The sequence below is a fragment of the Balaenoptera acutorostrata genome, chromosome 20, assembly GCF_949987535.1.
Source record: "Balaenoptera acutorostrata chromosome 20, mBalAcu1.1, whole genome shotgun sequence".
Taxonomy (NCBI): domain Eukaryota; kingdom Metazoa; phylum Chordata; class Mammalia; order Artiodactyla; family Balaenopteridae; genus Balaenoptera; species Balaenoptera acutorostrata.
Genome location: NC_080083.1, coordinates 54,501,056 through 54,514,281, shown reverse-complemented (window position 1 = coordinate 54,514,281; position 13,226 = coordinate 54,501,056). Strand labels below are relative to the sequence as shown.

At 56.4% G+C, this 13,226-nt stretch overlaps 1 protein-coding gene across 6 annotated transcripts in view; it reads left to right on the top strand.

Annotated features, from left to right (window-relative positions):
• Positions 1-13,226, top strand: part of PGS1 (phosphatidylglycerophosphate synthase 1) — a 65,060-nt gene that overhangs the window by 13,100 nt on the left and 38,734 nt on the right. For all 6 annotated transcript variants that reach the window (XR_009006265.1, XM_057535591.1, XM_057535592.1 and 3 more), the window contains 4 exons: positions 1,101-1,200; positions 2,000-2,189; positions 3,247-3,425; positions 5,438-5,959. Coding sequence is in view for 5 of the 6 variants with exons in the window: in XM_057535591.1 (XP_057391574.1) it covers positions 1,101-1,200; positions 2,000-2,189; positions 3,247-3,425; positions 5,438-5,959 (991 nt within the window). In the remaining variant the exon portion in view is untranslated. The remainder of the gene's footprint in view (positions 1-1,100; positions 1,201-1,999; positions 2,190-3,246; positions 3,426-5,437; positions 5,960-13,226) is intronic.

Below are 13,226 nucleotides of genomic sequence, written 5' to 3'. Positions count from 1 at the left end.
TTCTTGCTACAGTGGCTGAACTGAGTAACTGTGACAGGGACCATCTGACCTGCAAAGCCCAAGATATTTACTCTCTGGTCCTTTATAGAGAAGGCTTTCTGAGTCTGTATTAGACAGAGGAGCCAGCATTGCAGGTCGAGCTGGCCGTTGCTTTCGCCCAGGGCTGGTGTCGGGTGTGGGTCTGCGGCCAGCCTGGCTCCACCTAGACTTGCTGTCATGCTGTGCTTGTCCCTTCCAACGAGACACGCGGGGCTGGGAAGGAGCAGACGTCACCCGTTGTGCAGCGGGGGCTTCTTGTAGGATGAGCCCAGTGCAGAGTCTGTAGGTTGAGCTGAAGTGAGTGTGAATGAGGTCGTTGTGTTGTTGGAGTCCCTGGATGGCTCTCTACTCGGAGAGAGTGAGATGGACCCTTGCCCATAGCAAGTGTTGTTTCTTGGTTTGCCTTGTTCAGAAACCCCCAGGGCGGAGCTGGAAGAGAACAGGGGCTGTGGTAGAGGGCGAGGGGGAAGGGTGGGGGGCAGGAGGGAGCCCACCCCTTCCCTTCCTGTCTGAGGAAAGGCTGCCCCGCTTTCAGGACGTGCTCTAAGCTGCCAGCTTGGGAAGCGTGTTTGTTCTCCTGGGAGAAGAATGCCACGTCCAGCCTGTGGAGAGTGGCAGTGGGCAGGTTGTGTCTTGGACTTACTCGTTCAGCGAGTATTTACCAAGTGCTCTCCATGTGTGGGGCACTGTTCGTTGTGTGCCTGTAAGGATGATCCATTGGAACGTGTGTGGGAGCTTGTGTCTTAGTGTTTTCAAGAGCGGCGAGGTCCAGACCCTTGGGCACCGCGTCCCTGACCCCCAGAGCCCTCTTCCTGCCAGGCCCGGGCCGCAGACGCCGTGTCTTCTGATTACGGTTCCTGCGCTGGCCTCAGGTGAAGAGGTTTTGCAGCGTTGGCTTCTGGGCAAGCGTGGCTGGTGTGTGCGTGTACATGCTTGTGTATATGTGTGTGTTTTCAAAGAGGACCGTGGGGGCATTAGCTGACAGGTTGGTTCATTCCTTTAATACATAACCATCTTTTCAGGTCTTTCATTTCTGTTCTTTTGGGGTCTTTTCTTGGCAGGTGGATTGCCTGGAAAGCGCTCTAGAAAAGTCACTCCAGGCGAAGTTTCCTTCCGACCTCAGGGTGTCCATTCTCTTAGACTTCACGCGGGGCTCAAGAGGTAGGTCTGATGCCCTCCCTGGCCCCCTGATTCTTCCTCGTTCAGGAAGAATGAGGCATTACACCCTCACCGCCCTGTCCTCAGCCAGCAGCAAGGCTGTTTAAAGCCCGTCTGGGCTGGCCCAGGACAGCCTGTCCGTCAGGATTCTGTCTGTGGCAAGTGACCGACAGTCCAAGTAAAAATGACTTTGGGAAAAAGAGAATTGTTTTGACTTCCACGTCTGACCTGGTTCGGGTGGGTCGTGATTTGGGGCTTGGACCTTTGGGCTGGCTTCATTGTCTGGCTCCTTGCGGCAGCCTCTGGCAGTCCCAGGCCCATCTTGCCGCATCTTGTCCATTGGAAGAGCATCTGCTTCCCTCATGGTCAGCCTGGAGCTCCTGCGCGGCCTGCCTCGGGCTCTGTGCCGAGGCTCCTGAGTGTGCTGACCGGCCCAGCCTGGGCCTGCGTGCCTTCCCAGAGCCAGGGTGGTCAGAGTCATCTTCACCCGGAGCAGAAATGGGAGGGCGGGGCTGGGTGGCGCCCCCGGGAGGAGATTGGGCGCAGTTACCAGGAGGTGGGTAGACGGGTGCTGTGGGGCTGGAAGAGCGGATGTCCGCTACACGGGCCGCTCAGTCCTGCCCCGAGATGTGGTGGGTGTCCAGGTAGAAGCTTCCCGGAGCCCCTCTGGCTGAAAACAGCTCCCGGCGGTCTGACTTGGACAGCTGCGCAGGCCCTTGGTGGGTGGTGCTGCGCTGGCGGCTGCGTGTTTTTCCTGGGGTGACTCTGCCGTCCTTTCCCTCCTGCTTGCCCGCGTCTTCAGGAAGGAAAAACTCTCGCACGATGCTGCTCCCACTCCTGCAGAGGTTTCCAGAACAGGTCCGAGTCTCGCTCTTCCACACGCCTAACCTCCGTGGGCTCCTCCGGCTCCTCATCCCCGAGCGCTTCAACGAGACCATCGGCCTCCAGCACATCAAGGTGTACCTCTTCGACAACAGCGTCATCCTGAGCGGGTGAGTTGGCTGCCTTCTGTCAGGGATCTCCCTTAATATTCTCCAGGGCAGAAACCAGCAGAACGCGGAGAAGGCAGAGTCCGTCCCCTCGAGCCTTCGAGGACCTGCTGGTACGTGTTTAGTCTGGTTGCCTAGCTCTCTCGGCGTCTTCCCGGTGTCCTGTCTGCCACGGAAGCTGGAAGCCACGAAGGGCGACTGAAAGCTGGCCGTGGTTTACTGAGCCCTTACTCTGTGCTTGCTCCTGGGTGAGCCCCTCGTGTACTGTCTCAGCTAATGCACACTGTCACCCCGCGTGGTCTTTCCCTCACTTTGTACACAAGAAAACCGAGAGGACAAATAACTTTGTCAGGTAGGGCCGGGTGGGAATCCAGGCCCTTTGGGGGACACTGGGGCCGAGCCCGAGTGGTCCTTGGCTCTGTAAGTGTCCGCATCTCCTCTCGGTGGTCAGCTCGGTGAGGGGAGGGCCTTGCGGTCACTCCTCTGTGTCACCTTAGTGTCACTCTCGCCCACCTCTCGTGAGCGGCCAGGCTCAGTAGCTGTTTGTTTTAGTTTATTTTATCTATTTATTTATTTATTTTTTGCTGCGTTGGGTCTTTGTTGCTGCACGTGGGCTTTCTCTAGTTGCGGTGAGCGGGGGCTACTCTTCCTTGCAGTGAGCTGGCTTTTCATTGCGGTGGCTTCTCTTATTGCGGAGCATGGGCTCTAGGTGCTCGGGCTTCAGTAGTTGTGGCACCCAGGCTCAGTAGTTGTGGCTCGCGGGCTCTAGAGCGCAGGCTCAGTAGTTGTGGCGCACGGGCTTAGTTGCTCCGCAGCATGTGGGATCTTCCCGGGCCAGGGCTCGAATCCGTGTCCCCTGCATTGGCAGGAGGATTCTTACCCACTGCGCCACCAGGGAATCCCCTCAGTAGCTGTTTGTTAATTGCCTGCTGCTGCTGGTGCGTCCTGATCCGAGTTGGTTGCTCCCCTGCTCCTGCTGGTGACCCTGAGACCGGGGTCCCCAGGACTTGCTGTCGCACCCTATCGCCTGAGTCCTCACCTGCCGCTTTCCTCCCCGTAGCGCAAACCTGAGTGACTCCTACTTCACCAACCGGCAGGACCGCTACGTGTTCTTGCAGGACTGTCCTGAGATTGCAGACTTCTTCACGGAGCTGGTGGACGCGGTGGGGGACGTGTCCCTGCAGTTGCGGGGGGACGACACGGTGCAGGTGGTGGAGGGGATGGTGCATCCTTACAAAGGTAGGGTCCTGGGCACCTCGCCCTCCCGAGCCTGGGGGTGGTGAGGGTGAGGAGGGCACGCCTTTGGTGGCCTTGCCACGGGTTTAGGAGACTTGGGTGGTAGAGCCTTGTTCTGCTTTTGTCTTTGGAGCCAGACAGATGTGACTCACTGGCTATCGGTCATGCTCTGCGGGTGAGGGAGCCGCCGGGGAAGGTGGGACTGTGGGCTTCGGGTCTGGGTGCCCACGGGAGTGAGCCGGGAGCCTGCCCTGCACTTACAGGAAGCGGCCTGCTAAATGGCCACCCCCCTCAGGGCCACCTCCCGTGACTCTGGAGCGCAGAGGGTCTGTGGCTCCTGGCTCCATTGAGGTCTGCGGCCTCCTGCCTGGAACGTGAAATGGGAGAGTCCTCGGCCCTGCTCACTGGAAACAGGCAAACCCTGGCAGCTAGCATTCCCGGGCTATTTGCATTCCTGTGATTCTTGTGGCCGTGGCTTCCTGGTGGCCTTTAAGGAGGCCTGCTGCTGAATTTGCGACCGTGTCAGCAATGTGGGGAACGGGTTAAACCTAGCCCATGTGAGGAGAAGAGCCAGAAAGGCAGCATCTGAGTGGGGATGTCTGGTGGGAACCCTGTCCCAGGGGCCTGGGGATCCGTGCACTGTGGGGCCAGCCCGCGATCTGTGTGCCTGCCCTGCCTGCTGCCACTACGCCTATGTGCTATAGAGTAGTATAATAATTACTATTATGTTTTAAATTTCAACAATAAAAATTTATGGAAGTCTGTTTTCTCTTTCATTATATGAGTACCTACGTAGTGTTCTCAATTTTACCCTCTGGCTCACAAAGCCTGAAATATTTACTGTCTGGCCCGTACAGGAAACACTGGCTGACCCCTGATCTAACTTAACAGGCCTGGCATGAATATGCAGAAAAAAGGGCCCCCATTCGGGGAAGAATTGAGAGCACGCTCAGAGGGCGTGGGGGGCTGGGCACAGCCGTGTTCGGGACCAGGGCAGCTCAAGAGAAGCAGAGAGTGAGCGGCCCCCCTGGTGGCCGCCGTCGGCAAGGGGGGGTCCCCGCAAGCAACATTCCTTCTCTGGGCTGCTGCCCGGCCCTGGAAGGCACTCGGACATGTGTGCCTGTTCCCAGCCCAGAGCACGTGAGCAGTGACCAGGACAGTCGTGCTGCCCGTCTCTCTCTTGTTGATCGGCCCTGCCCAAGGCTTGCTATTCTGTCAGTTTTTTCAGAGAATCAACTTTTGATGATGTTGAAGTTCCCTATTTTTATATTTTATATTGTTGTTTTCATTCTGTTAATTTCTGCTTTATATAATGTCCTTCCTTGTACTGTAGTTTTGGCTTTTCCTGTTGTTTTTCCTCCTAACTTCTTGAGTTGGATGCTTAGCTCATTAACTCTCTTATCATCTAGTGATAGCATTTAGACTCACTTCTTTTCCCTTCATTGTGTCCCTGCAGCCACTCGTCACTGGTGTCCGTGTGAAAACAAGGCCCAGAGCCTGCCTGTTCACCTCTGACCCTTTGTGGCTTGCTCTCCTGCTCTCTGGTCATACTTAAACGTGTCTCTGTCGGACACATGTTCTTTCTGACGTGTAACATGCACACCAGTCACGGGTGTGCAGCTTATGTACGTGTTCATAGTGGGTTGGCTCCCAGAAGCCCCCTCGGGTTCCTAGCCGGGCATGACCCTCCCAGTGTGCCCACTATCCTGACTACCGTCACCCTCAACTAGTCTTGTCTGTTTCTGAACTCTTTGTAAGTGGATTGGTAGACGCCTTTTCATTTCCCACTGAGTGCAGGCTTCTTGTGGCAAGACCCTTTTTCGGGCATTTCTGTCCACAGAGGAGCCTCCCATGGGCCCGGCGTCTTGTGCTCAATCGAGACGTGTTTGGTGAAGGATCAGTTGTGGCATCTGTGCTTGCCTGTCACGTGCCATGTGGTGTGTCTTCCGTGCTGAATGGGAGTCCAGAGCCTCCATTCTCTGCTCCTGACTCCCCTTTGCCATGTCTCCCTCTAGGTGACCGGGCTGCGTATTGCAAGGCAGCCAATAAGAGGGTTATGGATGTGATCAACTCAGCCAGGACCCGCCAGCAGATGCTGCACGCCCAGACCTTCCACAGCAACTCCCTCTTAACCCAGGAAGATGCAGCAGCCGCTGGAGACCGGAGGCCAGCCCCAGACACCTGGATTTACCCATTGATCCAGATGAAGCCCTTTGAGATTCAGATCGATGAGATTGTCACGGAGACCCTGCTGACAGAGGCCGAACGAGGCGCTAAGGTCTACCTCACCACCGGCTACTTCAACCTGACCCAGGCCTACATGGACCTGGTCTTGGGCACGCGAGCCGAGTACCAGATCCTGCTGGCCTCGCCGGAGGTGAACGGCTTCTTCGGGGCCAAGGGGGTGGCAGGTGCCATCCCGGCCGCCTACGTGCACATTGAGCGGCAGTTCTACAGTGAGGTGTGCAGCCTGGGGCAGCAGGAGCGGGTCCAGCTGCAGGAGTACTGGCGGAGGGGCTGGACATTTCATGCCAAAGGTACGTGGCAGCCGGCTGGCCAGAGGACGGCCCCCATGCGGGACAGCCGGGGGTGGGCGAGCTGGCCCACTTGTTAGCGCCCGTGGTGCCGGTGCCTGCCTGGTAGAGCCCTGCCCCTCCCCCGTCTGTCTTCATGACAGCCCTGCGGGTGCATCACAGTCATCGCATTTATGTGCCCTTCAGCTATGCAAGGTCTCTCCCAGAGCTTACAGACTCAGATCGTTTGGGGGGCTGTTTTAAAAAACGTACACGTAACCTCTCCCCTCAAATAGATGAAGAGGCATGTGCTTTAGTCTTTCTGTGATCATCCGAGTTCTCCTGCATTGGCCCTGCCCTTCTTGGGGACAGAGAGGATTCGTTAGGGATCATTTGTTCGGCATCAAACAGCCCACTTTTTCAGTCCCTTCCTCACCAGTCCTGTTTTTTCCCCTATGTGCCAAACCTTCGTGTTTTTTTTTTTTTATAGCTGAGAAAACTGAGGCTATCTACTTAGAATGTTGACAGGTACAGGACTGCCCCAGGGTCGGTCAGAGTGTGAATTGCATATTGTAATGGTCTCTCTTGCGCAGTTGTGTGCATCCGTGGAGCAGCCCACATGTGGCACAATCCCAGGGGATAGCCACGATGTGAACAGACGGGTTTAGAACCCTGTGCTTAGCAGTGGGACCACCGGCTGCTCCTCCATGCTGAGGGCACCTGCCGCTCGGGTGTGACCGCTCCTTTCTGTGCTCCGGGAGACCCCATGGCCAACTCGGTTAGTCCTGTGTCTAAAGGAATAGTAGACAGCGTGGGGACCCCAAGCCCCGACTGAAGTGCCTGGCTTTCCTGACTTCTTGCTGGTGGTTCAGAGACCCATTTTGCTCCTGCGCTGGTCCTGGGGGCTTCCGGAGAGCCTGAGCGAGGTGGGAGGGGGATGGTGTTGTCATGGCCACTCATCTATGTTGTTTAGACTTGAGGTCACTTTGAACCCTCAGGTTGGACTCTTGTTTCCTTAAACCATTGGTTTCCATCTGGGGGTATGCTAGGAAATCCCCCCAGGCCACCCTAGGCCTCGTGGGTCCAGCCCTCTGGGATTGGGTGGTTTCCACTTGCGACTGTGAGGCCTGCGTGCCTGCTCGGGCAGGTGACATTGCCTGGTGTGGGAAGTGAGCTCTGCCATTGTACCGATCCTGGATGTGTCATGGGCTAAGCCCGGCCGGTGGTTAGGTGTCTCCTGGCAGGCAGGCCAGCCCACGGGGGTGTGGAAGGCATTTTAGGATTGGCTGTGTTACTTCTGAGAATAACAGTGGTGCCTGGGGTGGGGTAGTGGAGACAGAGAGCTGGGTAGTGGGAGGAGCTTTGAGCTCTGAGGGGACCTGTGTGCCCGGCTCCTTGTCTGCCCTGTGGCTGGGTCGGTGCGGGGGGTCCCTTGTCACTTTGGGGCCCCCAGTGCAGCCTGGTTCATCAGTTCTGAGTGTGCTGTGGGTTATTTCCGTGAAGCTGCGCTGATAAATGTGCAGTGACTCCCCAGTTACCGTTGAAACAGAAACACCCAACCGGCTTTTCCAGTGTGTCTCGCCTTTTCCCGGACTGGCATGCTCCAGCCGCTCCCTCCTGCCGCATGCCCGCCCTGCTGCGGGTGGAGCCCTGCAACCTGGCAGCGGGCTTAGTGGGGAAGGCCAGGAATCCCAGGGTGTGTGCAGTAGAGGGGGAGGGGGAGAGCACGACGGGGCACGTGGAGAGGGGCTTCTGTGCAGGAGACGCCTCACCCTAACGGCAGGAGCCAAAGGTCAGATCACTCAGTGCTGAAATGAGAGGCCAGGCCCCTCCCTGCTTAGTGGCTGTGCTCGATAGTGGGGGGGTCTTAAGTCAGCCCCCCTTTCTGGCTCACCTTTTGACGGTCACTTCCCCCAAAGCAACCTAGGACAAGGAGCAGGCAGCACAGGTGGCGCTGGGTTTGGGCTGTGGAGTGGTGGACCATCTACCGATTGCCTGCCCTGTGCAGGGGCCATGCTGGGTGCAAGCGGTGTGTCTGCGTTTGGGCCCCGGAAAGTTCTTCCCCACGGCTGAGTAGCCTGTACTGCAGTTCCCTTCCCCAGGCTCCCGCAGGGCAGGCCGGGGCTGATCTCGGCTCCTCCTGCTCCCAGAAGCCCTTGGGTGACGAGAGGGAACGGGGATACCGTGTTCTTGCTTCCAGATCCTTGCCCTCCGAGAGCACTGTCAGCGCCGCACGCCTCTGGGAGTCAGGCAGCCCGAGGCTCTGGGCCCTGACTGTGTGTTGAACCTGCTGGTGGCCACGTGCAAGGCGATGCAGGAAAGCTCCGCTCGGTCCAGGCCTGTGGACGCCGGCAGGCGAGGTGGGGAGAAACAGCCTTCTTGTGGGCAGCGGCCACGCCGGTCCACGGGTGCTAGTGGATAGCAGTGCAGTCTGGTGACGGGAGGTCCCGAGGCCTGGGGTGTACTCTTTGTTGTTTTCTGCTCACCGAGTGTCGCCAGGAGCGTGGAGCAGGGGTGCGTGCTCGGCTGGAGCAGCGCTGGTTCTGCCCAGTGGCCTGAGTGGAGGCCGCCTCACCGGCTGCTCTGTTGATTTCCTAGCAGACTTGAATATATATCCCATTGTAATAAGTTGAGCTGCTTCAAAGAACCAGAGGGACCTTCCAGTCTTTAAAAGGCATGTACTAGCGACCGCTTTGGCAATGTGGTCCGTCTGGTTAGTTTTTATTTGGAGTTTTGCAAAGGGCGCGTATGTGATATGCCAAGGAGACCGTGGGTAAGCACGATGTGGTGGAGAGGTTACCAGGATGGGAGTCTCGAAGCCTGGTTCTCAGCCCAGATTTACCTTTGGCACAAGTGGAGGGACCAGGTTCAACTTCCGTGTCAACCGGGCCGATGGCTTTGGATTGTACTCAGGAGGGAATGGCGACATGCACGCGTTCGAGTTTCTGTGAAATGACCGTGCGGTTCATGGGCGAGGAGCGGAGTCCCGGGGGTGGTGGGCGGGGACGCCGTGCGTGGCGTCGGAGGGCTGGGACCCGTGGCGAGGAGGGCATCCTCCTCACCTATAGTTTTGTTGCTGATCTCCCCGTGGGTCAGTGAAGGGCGACACTGAACCTGGAAGTCTTACCAGCATCTGCTTGGCCTCAGGAGGGCTTTGGGGGTGTGGGAGGGTAGGGGTCCACCTTCAACATCTGTCAGTTGGCAGCTCTTCTGATTGATGGTTTGTCAGCTTCCTGTTGCCTGGCCTTCGTTCCTCACCTGGTGGGTGAGGTGGGACAGCGTTCTGGGAGCGGGGGAGCATTCCAACCTAACGGGGAGCACCACCAGCTCAGCTGGAGTGTAAAGACTTAGGTTTTTTAGAGCAGTGTTAGGTGCACAGCAAAACTGAGAGGAAGGTACAGAGAGTTCCCGTGTTCTCCCTGCCCCCCAACACGTGCACAGGCCCCCCACTACATTTATTATAATTGATGAACCCACGGAGACGCGTGATTGTCACCCCAAGTCCACAGTTTACATCAGCGTTCATCTTGGTGGTGTACGTTCTGTGGGTTTGGACAAATGTACAGAGTAGTTTCGCTATCCTAAAATCCCTCTGTGCTCTTTTTTTGTTTGTTTGTTTGTTTGTTTTAATAAATTTATTTTACTTGTTTATTTTTGGCTGTGTTGGGTCTTTGTTGCTGCGCACGGGCTTTCTCTAGTTGCGGTGAGCGGGGGCTGCTCTTCGTTGCTGCGTGCGGGCTTCTCGTTGTGGTGGCTTCTCTCATTGCGGAGCACAGGCTCTAGGCGCGTGGGCTTCAGTAGTTGTGGCACACGGGCTCAGTAGTTGTGGCACGCAGGCTCTAGAGCGCAGGCTCAGTAGTTGTGGCGCACGGGCTTAGTTGCTGTGCAGCATGTGGGATCTTCCTGGACCAGGGCTGGAACCCGTGTCCCCTGCATTGGTGGGAGGGTTCTTAACCACTGCGCCACCAGGGGAGCACCCCCTCTGTGTTCTTGTGCTCTGCCTATCTCCCCCCTACCCCCAGCCTCCGCCCTGGGCAACCGTAGATTTTTTTTTTATTGTCTCCATAGTTTTGCCATTTCCGGAATATTATATAGTTGGAATCATACAGCCTGAAGCCTTTTCAGACAGGCTTCTTTCACTTACCATGCATTGAAGTTTCTTCCATGTCTATTCATGGCTTGATAGGTCATTTCTTTTTAGCGCTGAATGTATTCCATTGTATGGATGGACCACGGTTTATCCTCTCGCCTACTGAACAACATCTCAGTTGCTTCCAGGGGTTCCCCTTTTAAACTTGGTCCTGGTTGAGAGTAGGGTACAGGGGACCAGCAGCAGGATGGCTTTGTCAGCGGTTGTGCGTGCTATGTCTACCTTGTGCCAATGAACTAACCTCTTTAGGTCTTGGAGAGGCAGCGACTTCAGGGGAGTCTGAGTGAGTATGAAGTGTGTCAAGCCTAGTTCTCGCATCTCCTTAGCTTTCCGCTCCATGGAGAGGAGGGGCTGAGAGGTGGCGTGTGCACCATCATGGGATTTCTTGCTGTGAGAGCGAGGGCCACATCCGTGCTGGGGGACGTGGGCTCTGCCTGCTGTTAAGATGTTGACTTTGATTTCATCTGGATGCAATATTCCAGCATTAACAGCACGATGTGTGTGGCGAGGGCGGGGCAGGGCCATTGGATTAAGAGATTTCTGGCTCCTGCTGACAGAGGAATCTGTTAATGATTGTGAGAATTGTCACTATTTTTACTGCCTTCCCGATAGGCCACTTTGGCATGGGGCCCAGAGGTGAACTTGTAGTGAGAACCAGGGCAGCTCCACCCTGTTTGTGGGGCACACGTGAGGCAGTTCTCACCTGGGGATGGGGGTGTGCCTGGGGCAGTGCCGCTCACCTTGGACCGAGCAGGCATCAGCCTCCGGGCCTCTTGGAGTGTTTTGGTTCTGTTCTGGCCTCAGAATAGGTGATGCTTATTTATTCATCTGAGGGTCGGACTGTGATGTCTTCTGTCCCTTCTTGTTTTTACAGGGATCTGAGAACCCTCTGAAATTTATTGCAGAATATTGTGGGGGGGGAGGAGAGGGAGGGGTGCATAATTTTGAATTTTTCGTGGAGAGATCCTCAAAGAAGGTCTCCAACCTGAAATGTTCATGTGTTCCTGCTGTAGAACCTCAAGGCCTTTTTATACTTAATCATTTGTTGGAAGAGGTGTTTTTATCCTCATTTTATTTATTTTGTTCAAACAAGTATTTATTGAGGGCCTGCTGTGTGCCAGGCAGCATTCAGGGCATTGGGGATAAATCACTGGGGACTAGACTAACTCCCTGTCCTCATAAGGTGTAGGTTACTGGGAAGCAGATAATAAGTGGATGAATCTGTCCAAATACAGTGTCAGGTCGTGGAAAGGGCTTTGAAGAAGACCAGAGCAGGAGGGGGCTCCAGGTTGATGGGGGTCTGTTAGATGGGGCCTCTCTGAGGAGGTGACACTGAGCAGAGACCCCTGGGCAGGAGAGGTCCGGGCAGAGGGAACAGAAGCGTGGAGCCCCGAGACTACACTAGGCTTGAAGGACACCCCCTGGGCCAGGGTGGGCAGAGTGGAGGATGGGCACTGAGGTTGGAAGGGGCTTGGAGGCCAGGGTGAGCCAGGGCTGTGGGCAGCCTGGGGCTATCTGGGGGCATGATGCTGGGACTGTGAAGGACCGTCGGCGTGAGCAGAGCGGAAGCAGGTGTCTCTCTCCCTAAAGAGGAGGCCAGGGCATGGGGCAGGATGTCTCATTGCAGAGCTGGGAGGCAGCGGAAGTTGTTGGCCTGCAAGTCCAGTCATCTCTGTACCCACGGCACGCTCCCTTTGTGGTGAGACCCGCTGTCCCCGGTGCTGAAGTTCAGTGCCCCCCCTCCCCCCTCACCAAAGGCACCCTCTCTCATCCTGTGCTGTCCTTGCTGCTGCAGAGTCTCTCCCTGATCCACCGGTTCCTGGAATGCTGGAGGTGTTGGGCCCAAAGGTCGGGCCCTGGAATGAGGACTTGGGGCTTGATAACAGGTTTATGGCCAGGCTGGGAAGTGCTGTGTTTCCCGACAGTGAGTCCCTGCCCGGCAGTCTCACCCTTTGTGTGTATTTGCCCTGACATCCTGAGTGGCAGTGTGTGTCTGGCCGGAGGTTCTGACGGCTCAGGAGCTCAAAAGGGGCCTCTTGGGAGGGCCTCCCCGAGTGAGAATTTCCCAGTTGTCTTCAGGGCAGAGACCAATAGCTAAAAACTCCTGACTTGGTGATCTTCAATCTAGAAGGACTCTTGTCCATAGCGGCCCCCCTGTCCCGGGCTCTCTGAGGTTGTGGGCATCCTGTGGAGCTGCTGGTGGCTCCACGTGGCATCCCCCTCTGGCTTCCCACGCTGCGCTAACCCCCACCCCATCACGGCACGCCAAAGGGTGGCCGTCTCGCCATTTATGGTCTTTATTTTCTTTTTGATGGAGAAAGACCGTGGAAATGAGACTACAGGGAAAGTTGGTTGGGTGATTGCAGGCCTCACCAAAGTAGTCAGTAGGTTAAAAAAGCGCTGTCTCTTTAATCCAAGCACTCACCTGAAGTCCACCCTGGGCCAGAGAGGAAAGAAGCTGAGGGAGGCAGAGGTGGCAGGGAAGAGAGAAAAGAGAAGAAATAGGTGTATGTCATACATAACCAACAGGGTTGATGGTACCCCACGGAGCAGAGGCTGGTTCTTGGGGAGGGTGCTGAAAAAGTGTTCAGCAGGGCTAAAAAGCTCCTTCAGGGATCAGGAATGAAAACAGGTTGAGAAGCAGTGGTCCATACTGGGGAGCTGCGGGCCGAGCTGAGATGGGCTGCCTGCCTCTGATGGCTGACCCGTAGGTTGCCTTGAGAGGGAGCGGTCTGCGTTTAGGCAGATTTTACAAATAAGTATGTGTAAGACCAGGCCCTTCCCACCTTCCCTGCCAGACCCTGTGGTCTGGGAGCCTTGGAGGGACACAGGGTCATGGTGGCAAGTGATTTACACCAGCCTAATCCCACGTCACCCATGTGGGTGTTGGGCCTCCCTAGTCCTGGCTCTCACCTGTCCCCTCTCTGAGTGGGCTTGGGCCAGCCAGCTGGGCAGGTAGCACCAAGCAGACCCAGTGTCTTTCAGGGGCCAGTCTTGGCATCAGAAGAGTTGGAACAGGGAACTCCCTGGGGGTCCAGTGGTTAGGACTCCGAGCTTCCAGTGCAGGGGGCACGGGTTTGATCCCTGGTTGGGGAACTAAGATCCTGCAAGCCGCGTGGTGCAGCCAAAAAAAATATATGA